Raw genomic sequence first — 9,124 nt, forward strand, 5'->3', positions numbered from 1 at the left:
AGGACCACTCCCATGTAACATGAAACTAAATATCTATAGCTGCTATACTAGGCTGTTACTAGGCTGGTTTCTTGCTCCTATCTCCCATCCTTTTGTTTCCAAAGATACTGGCAGACAGAAATAGAATCTTCTGTATGTGTCGCCATAAATCGCTGCCGCCTGCCAGCTTGCCTTCCAGGCCCTCCTGGGCTGGCAGCTTAAACCCCCCTGCCTCCCACTCTACCATGGTGTCTCTCTCTCTCTCTCTCTCTCTCTGTTAATGGATCCATACTGTGGTCTCCACTCTCCAGCTAAGCACGTGGAGGCAAGAGCGCCTGCTTATTGGTGTGACTTGTGCTTGTCATTGTTAGCATACCTTTGTCTTTCCAGATTATTCCCCACCAGGGTGTCTAATAAATAGTTAAATACATATGTCATCAGGGCTTTTTGTGGCATTTGACAAACTGGTGGGTCAGATGGTGCAGGGTTTCCAAAGTGGGGTCCAGGGACTCCCAGAGGTCATTGAAAGGTTTCCGGGGATCCCAGCCAAACTAGTGATTTCCCTGTATTAACCTATAAATTCACTTAATTATTACATTGCACAGCATGCACAAGTGACTATATTCTAACAATACGTTTCAGTGTATTTCTCATCACATTTTGCAAACAGAAATCTAGTCCATTTGGGGATCTGTAATATGAAAAATGTTTTTCAGTTTGTCACCTGGTCTGGTGTTTGCCTGCCTATCCATTTGTCTGCTTGTCTGTCTGTCTGAAGCCCCAACCTCTCCCCTGTCCCTCCCTCCCCTTAGATCCCTCCCTCTCTTTCAGTGCACTGTCTTCGTTCCTCATGCTTATTCCCAAGAGTCCACCCTGTTTGTTTTCTGATCCTGTTGGAATGCACCAAAATTCCATTAAAGACACCAACAACAACTCCAATAAAAGTCTTCTCTCGGGCCAAAAGGTAAGCTTAATGTGCTTATTATTGTTGTAACCTCATTATTATAAGTCATGACATATAACAGGCAGCTGCTGACATGTGCGTTTTCTCATAAAGTCACAAACTTGATGGACATTTCAATCACGATTTAGGAGGCACGTAAATTCAATCATCATCTGTCAGATTTCATTGTAATGATACCACAGAAGTCATTGAAACGACCTGTCACCATTTTGCAATGTTTGTCTTTCTTTTTGTTTCTTTTGCTGTTTCTCTCTCTGTGTGTGTGTGTGTGTGTGTGTGTGTGTGTGTGTGTGTGTGTGTGTGTGTGTGTGTGTGTGTGTGTGTGTGTATGTGTGTGTGTGTGTGTGTGTGTGTGTGTGTGTGTGTGTGTGTGTGTCTGCGTGCGTGCGTGCGTGCGTGCGTGCGGTGTGTGTGTGTGTGTGTGTGTGTGTGTGTGTGTGTGTGTGTGTGTGTGTGTGTGTGTGTGTGTGTGTGTGTGTGTGTGTGTGTGTGTGTGTGCGTGCGTGTGCGTGCAGGAGAAGCTAATCCAAGCTATTAAAAGAATTAAACATGAGTTAGATGAATCCAGGGACGCGGAGAGATATGCTTATTCAGAGGCCCAGCAAGTGGAGGTATTACAATATTAATATTTGCTCTTAGCTGCATGTCCCATTTCTCTCCACTATCTCTATCGAATAAAGGCTTGAAAATAGCCACACAAAGTAGAATATGGCCAATTAGCAAAAATAGAATATACTGCATGAGTATGTATTCAACAATCAAAAGAGAATGAAGGTGAAGTTCTCATTTAAAAAAAAAAACTGTATTGTTAGCAGAATATGTGTGTGTTTTCTTTTTACAAATATTGAACCAATGAAAAGTATTAAGAAGTGCTTCTAACTAAACCTCCTAACTCCATTGGATCCTCAAAACTGTCAGTCAAACCAGCAAAAAACTCAGACGGGAAGAAAATCTCCACATTAATGGTCAAAAATGTGGGAAAGGCGATAATAAGGAGTAGGACACATTCAAGTATTTGACAATGTATAAGCCACTATGCCAACTTTGATGAGGCATTATTGTCTATAGCTGGTTATTGCCCGACTGGTCATGCAGTCTCATGATATAATTTGTTGCATATACATCTTAAATGTAATGCCTTCCCTCAACCAACCTTCCCATTTGACACAAGTAAAGGTAAGTAAACTGTGTGTTTGTAAAAAGTTATCACTAACATTGTGTTCCACAGGATCATATCCACAGACCTGTGTTTCACACCACAATTCATTTAAGTGTACAAAATGTCATAGATTATGTGAACTCTAAACGAAATCATAATTTCTGATATTGTTGTTCTCCATGACAGTATCTCATCATCATACTACTTTATTCTATGCGATGTCACTGAGCAGTATGGGTGGGACTGGGAGTGAGGCTTTTTCACTCCCACCCATACTGCTCAGTGACATTGCATAGAATAAAGTCATTATTCTTTCCTTTTCCTTTTGTTTTTCATAAGAAAAAAAATGATTGTATAATAATAAAATAAATATGTATTAATTTGACAAAATAATAAATATGTTTATCTACTTCTGCTCCTAATTCCAGTACAGGTTTGAATACCTGGAACGAGAGGTCAGGGCTGAGTTTGAGAACCTCCACCGCTTCCTGGACGAGGAGGAGCGCAGAGACAAGGAGCGCCTGAAGAGGGAGAGAGAGAAACAGGTGAAGTTGTTGAAGGAAAGAGAGCGGAAGATCTACCAGCAAGGGAGGGACCTGGAGAGAGCCATTGAGACACTCAACGCCAAGCTGACTGAGGACGATAGCCCTAAGCTTCTCAGAGTGAGTCCACTAGTACTGAGGACGATAGAGTCCACTACTGAGGACGATAGTCCACTACTGAGTCCACCCTTCACTGTGAGTCCACTCACAGACCAGGTTAAAGGATAGGATACAGAAAAAACATGAACAGATTAAGAATTGTATTTATAACGCACCATGCTGCAACACACTTTGGGTTTATTCCAGGTTGATGTAACAAGTCCCTGAGACTTGGACAACACTTCATGTAATGGGTCTTCAATGTGACTCGGCATAACAAATGTCCTTTTACTGGACCTTCGCACTGGCACTCATTGAATAATAGTAGGCAAAAGGACCATTTGACTTTATCTCAAACCTAAGAAGCACTGTTGCTATAGGTTGTCAGCTGTTTCTCTGTCCTCTGTTGACACTCATTTGATCAATTATAGGCATTGATTGGTTAAGCAGTTCACTTGCCAGGTTTCGCAGGTCTAAATCAATTTCTCATTTGGAGGTGGGAGGAGACAAGGCAGCCAGCGCTGCAGATAGGAATGAATGTGATGTGACAGTGGCATCTAGAGCTCACACTGGGGCAGTTTTTAATGCATTATTGAACATATCCCACACCTTTATTATGACATAAGAGCATGGCCATCATGTGAATATGGTTGGTCAGTTGTTGTTTAGCATAGGGGTAAAGTGTTATATATATTTTGTGCTATATAAGGCTGCCATCTATCATAACAGACAAGATTTCAATCAATTTTCTCATTACAGGAAATTCAAGACCTCGTTAAAAGGCAAGTCATGTACTAACTTCTGTCGTGGCATCTCCCCCTGTTCCTCCCCCAAGCCACATCAATCCTCTACCGTATGAATTCCTGTCCTCTCCATCCCTTTTCTGCCATCAATCTTCATGAACCTTTTTCTGACGTGTGCATCAGGGCTTGTCCCTCTCCTCTCCTCTCTCGTTCATCCTTTCCTCCTCCCCCGCCCATGCAGGTCTAACGTCAGTTTCTTTCCCCCGCCGGCGGTGGAGACGGAGGTGCGCTCTGGTCACTTTGTGGGTCCCATTCAGTACAGGATATGGAAACACATGAAGAGCTGCCTCTACCCAAGTATGTCCACATACACCCAGTGTTGTTTTCGTTGACAAAAAACTAAGATGAAAAATGTTTGTCGACTACCTTTTTCCACTGACAAAAACTGGAAAAATTGGAAACTAAAACAAACTATGACTAAAACTAAATATACTGACAATTTCGTCAACAAATAAAAACTAGACAAAAATGTTAGGAAGGGACTAGTGGACAAAATATCCAGATCCAAGTCCTTTAAACTTACTGTAGTTGCATGCTGAAAATAGCCGATCTACAAGCTCACAACGCGCCGCAGCGCAACGCATTGTGAGCTATTTTCAGCAAGTGTAAAAATAGTCATTACGACGGCATCAAGGCCTGCCAGAATACATTTTAGTCGACTAAATCACTTGTAGATTTAGTCGACTAAAATCTCATGAGAGCACTAACACATTCCAGGTGACTAAAATGTGACTAAAGTAAGTGAAAACTAATCAAAAGACATTATGACTAAAACTAAAATAGAAATTTGCTGCCAAAAACAACACTGCATACACCTTATGACAACAACATACCGTACCCACATATACTCAATAGTACTGTGAATATGAGTCGGACTCGGACGATGAATACGAAGTACAGCTAAGTAGACAGTCAATATATGAATATATACCGGTACACGTAAATAATATGCATAATGTATATAATACCCACACCTTTGACCAATGTACGATAGATAGATAGATAGATAGATAGATAGATAGATAGATAGATAGATAGATAGATAGATAGATAGATAGATAGATAGATAGATAGATAGATAGATAGATAGATAGATAGATAGATAGATAGATAGATTCTTTATTTTTGTATATTTTTGCGCCCAGCCCACATGGACTTACAGGACACACCATATCATTGCTTCAATATTGCATTGTGTACAATAAACATATTTACACAAACAAAGCATTTTGCTAAATTTTCCTAAAACAAAATTCCAGTTTTTCATAGTCCTCTAACCAGAAAAAGTTAGCACAGATTTTACAAAATAATACATGTCTTAATTCTTCATATAAAGGGCAGTAAAACAATAAATGAATTTCGTTTTCAATTTCTTTCAAATCACACACTAGACACACTAGTACGTTCGTTTTAATGTAATGCAGCCCAAACAACTTTTGTGTATTGTGTAACTTCAGTGAAACTCACCTCCTTCCTTCCTGCTTGTCCACCATGCACAGACATCACTTCAGTTACCTTTGACCCGGAGACGGCCCACCCCACCCTGAGCCTGTCTCCCTCCCACACCTCCGTGTGGTTCGAGGATGACAAGGTCGTCACGGGTTGCCCGGACAACCCGCGCAGGTTCAACTACTACTACCACCTCATGGGACAGCAGAAGTTCGCCGTCGGATTCGGCAGACACTACTGGGAGGTGGAGGTGGCCGGCAAGACAGCCTGGAGGCTGGGCGTGGCGCGGGACGACGTCAAGAGAGGGAAGGTGCCTACCCAAGGCAGCTCCAGCGGCTTTTGGACCCTCTCCCTGACGGGAGGCACCGTCATGGCCTGCACCGAGCCGGAGCCCACCGTGGTCACCGTGTCGAAGCAGCTCGTGCGCGTCGGAGTGTTCCTGAACTGCGAGGAGGAGGAGGTGTCCTTCTATAATGCTGTCACCATGGCTCCACTCTTCACCTTCAGCATGGGAACGGTGCTGGTTCCTCTGTATCCCTTCTTTAACCCGTGTGACACGGATGACGGAAGGAACATAGGCCCCTTGAAAATCTTCAGCCCCTCGCTATGATGAGAAAACTGGGGCGACTAGCTGGAATGTTCGCACTCAACAATGGTTTCAAACATTACATGGGATAGAATTAAAGCTCGTACATCTTTAATACCTAGAGGTTTCCCTTTCATGCCATCATCTGCCTCAACTGTGTTTTGAGGGACAGACAGACAGACAGACAGACAGACAGACAGACAGACAGACAGACAGACAGACAGACAGACAGACAGACAGACAGACAGACAGACAGACAAGAAAGAGAGAGAGAGAGAAAGGAAAGGAAAGAAAGAGATAAAGACAGGCAGAGAGAGATACTACAATAATAATAAGAGAGGCAGACAGACAGAGAGAGAGAGAGAGAGAGAGAGAGAGAGAGAGAGAGAGAGAGAGAGTGCAGTGTTATGGGGTATCTGGGGCGTACAGTTGGTGTCAACTGCACTGTGATGTTACCTTTAGCCTGCACTTTATTACCGTATATTAATATCTCCATGTGACTGACACCTACTCCACTGTGACCGTGGCCTGCAGAGGTATGGCTGAGGGAGCTATGCACGAGAGCACAGCAACTGGCAGTTGGGACTGGGTGGTGCTGAGGACCTGATTGGCTGACACAGGGGAAGGTGACACGCAGGGAACCAATTACACAGCTGACATTGAATGAGATAAGCAGTGATGGGAAAAAGTACTCAAATTCTTTACTTAAGTAAAGTAGCCTACTATAGAAAAACTCTGTTACAAGTCCGGAATTCTAAATGTACTTGAGTACTAATTGTGCACAATGGCCCATTTCAAGTTTTCAAATGTATAACAATACCATTGACAATAGCAGATCTACAAGCTCACAATTCGTCACATCGCAACGCATTGTGAACTTGTAAATCGGCTATTTTCAAATGGCCAAAATGTATATAGGGTTGAAGTGTTTAGTGTATGTTTTGTAATAATATTCAATCTACAAAGTAACTACCATACTAAGGTTTTCAAATACATGTAGTGTTCAATTTGGATCCTAGAAGTAGTGGAGTAGAAGTCAAAGTATTGGAAATACTGGAGATAAGTGAGGCGAAATGACGTCAGTCTTTCACACTCTTTCTAACGCACGCACACAGTGACACTCATAACTAATTTGTTACTCGTGGTGTGAACAGTCTTACTAAAAACGAGAGGCTTTGCATATTCTGATGCCATCCTTTTTACAGTACAAATAATAACAGGACGCCATATATGTCATAATCTTCTGTTTATTCTTAGTATCTCTTTAGACATGAAATAAAGAAAGAAACTAATCTCCTTTACAAAACGTCTGTGTGTGTTGTGCAAAAAGGAAGTGGGACGAGAGAAGAAACAAGTTGAACATCACACCAGGCCAAAGGACATGACGACCACCGAACCAGGGACAAAGACCAGCAGACGTAAACAGATGATCAGGGCAGAGATAGCTCACATAGTGCAAGAGGAGTGTCACTCGTAAAAAAAACTATAGTGTTTTTATATGCAGGTATTTTCATGCTTCTCAGTACCAGATACGCTAGAGCCTTGGCAAACTTGATCTTCTCTGAGATGTCAATAAATGCAAAACCAAGGGTTCCTTCAACCTGCTAATATACACAGATTACACACCATAAAAAGCCTGATACTTGTACGCAAGTGTCGGGCATTGGAAATAGCCGATCTACTGTGAGCTTGTAGATTGACTATTTTTGGTGTGCGACACGGCACACAACCAAATCTGGCATAGCTATCTGCCCCCTTTTTCTTGACATCTACACATCCTTGATTCATTACTAGTCTAGTCTATTCATTACTAGTCTTACCAGCTAACCTTTTCTTGACATGTGACCCCCTCTTCTTGACATATCCTGGCTATCTGCCTGCCCAACCTTTTGACATATTCTACATTCTCTTGACTATCTGCCTGCCCCCCCTTTTGAAATCTTGTACACATCCTAACTATCTATCTTATCTCCCCGCCCCCCTTCTCTCAACATCTTCATCGTCACAACCTGACTGCTGCCAGAGAATTGGTAGCTAGCTTGGAGTCACTGATTAAATTACAGCAGTAGCACACTTCAAAATAATGATTTTGTACCACACACACACATACATATTAATCAATCTAACACCCTAATATAATATCTGGAATCCATCTATTGTCATTAACTTACACACGCAACCTATGCCACTCAATTCCTATATTGAAATGGACGACGCGGCGACGCCTTGCTGCTATTGTGTTTTGTTTAATATGAAACCCTGACAGTCAGATTGATGAAGTAACAAGTTCATTATCAAGAGTCTTTTCAAGTGCAGACAAGGTGTGCCCAAGTGCATTATAGCCTATTTTCTTTTACAGCAAATATTTCATATCTCGTCTAAACCCATGACGTATTCCAGGAGTTCTATAGCCTATTATGCTAGCAGAATTCTCCCCATATTTAACTCCTTTAATGTGACCCTGTAAGAATGTGTAATGAGTGACCCCCTCTTGGGCCCCAGGACCACCAGCTGAGAAACATGGATCAGTCAGTGTGCTTATACTGTCCAGGTTGTGAATTCTGTGTAACTCAATGGTTCTCAACACCCATCCTAGACTCCATAAAACCGTTCACTTCATTCTAGGAGCTTGGGCAGATCTAATTTAGACCTGGGACACCAGGCAAATGCTGTTGATTATCTACAGAACAGAAAACCAGCAGTAAACTAGATCCCCACGGCCTAATAATATGTGTAACAAAAAGGTGCCATAAGGAGTCGAGACAAATGCCGAAATTGTACTCCATCATACGATAGTGTTGCGCGCAGAAAGTAGGCGATTTACAAGTTCACAACGACACAACGTCATACAACAAATTATAAATCAGGTTTAAGTAGGCCGGCCTGAATATTTCAGGCACTAAAACAAAGGCAAGAACAACCTCAGAGTTACACATATCCAATACAGGCTTTCCCTTGTGACATGAAACACTTATGACTAAAATAATATAACTCACGTCACTAATTTTTGTTTTTTGTTTCCCTTCACATTGCAAGACAACAGAAGCAGACACATGGATACGTTATAGTACCCACAACAGATGGAGATACACACATAAGGTCCAGTTTCAAATTTAACAAAAGTGCCGATACATTGATTCATGATGCACACTGCATACTGTACAGCCATAAACGCGCACGCACGCACACGCACACACACATACACACACACACACACACACACACACACACACACACACACACACACACACACACACACACACACACACACACACACACACACACACATTTTCTCAATGCATATTGAAAGACAATGCAAAATATTGAATATCACCGATCATCGATTCACACATATTTGTCTTTTTACAAGACAATATAAAATCTGTTTGGAGGACATGTCATGGGCATGCTGCAATAAATGCTTTCTTCATAAAGTGACATACAGTAGATTAATTATTTGAATACAATATGGAATACTGTGAGTGTTATGCTGTGAGTATCGTCAGGTCGGAATGGCAATCACAGAGTTGATCTAACATTGTC

General features: G+C 41.9%; 1 protein-coding gene across 1 annotated transcript; it reads left to right on the top strand.

Annotated features, from left to right (window-relative positions):
* The first annotated feature begins 810 nt into the window (after positions 1–810).
* LOC310856490 (zinc-binding protein A33) lies at positions 811–6,887 on the top strand. Its single transcript, XM_083761960.1, has 6 exons — positions 811–943; positions 1,459–1,554; positions 2,531–2,764; positions 3,503–3,525; positions 3,728–3,843; positions 5,046–6,887. The coding sequence occupies exons 1-6, from the start codon at positions 830–832 to the stop codon at positions 5,603–5,605; spliced, it is 1,143 nt and encodes a 380-aa protein (XP_083618086.1). The 5' UTR covers positions 811–829; the 3' UTR covers positions 5,606–6,887.
* The last annotated feature ends 2,237 nt before the right edge of the window (positions 6,888–9,124 follow it).

The sequence above is a fragment of the Protomyctophum parallelum genome, assembly GCF_964188405.1.
Source record: "Protomyctophum parallelum genome assembly, chromosome: 3".
NCBI lineage: Eukaryota > Metazoa > Chordata > Actinopteri > Myctophiformes > Myctophidae > Protomyctophum > Protomyctophum parallelum.

Coding starts and splice junctions, on each gene's coding strand:
- LOC310856490 (XM_083761960.1), top strand. CDS start 830: ATGCTTATTCCCAAGAGTCCACCCTGTTTGTTTTCTGATCCTGTTGGA. Junction 1,555..2,530: donor CAGAGGCCCAGCAAGTGGAG/GTATTACAATAT, acceptor TCCTAATTCCAG/TACAGGTTTGAATACCTGGA. Junction 3,844..5,045: donor GAAGAGCTGCCTCTACCCAA/GTATGTCCACAT, acceptor CACCATGCACAG/ACATCACTTCAGTTACCTTT.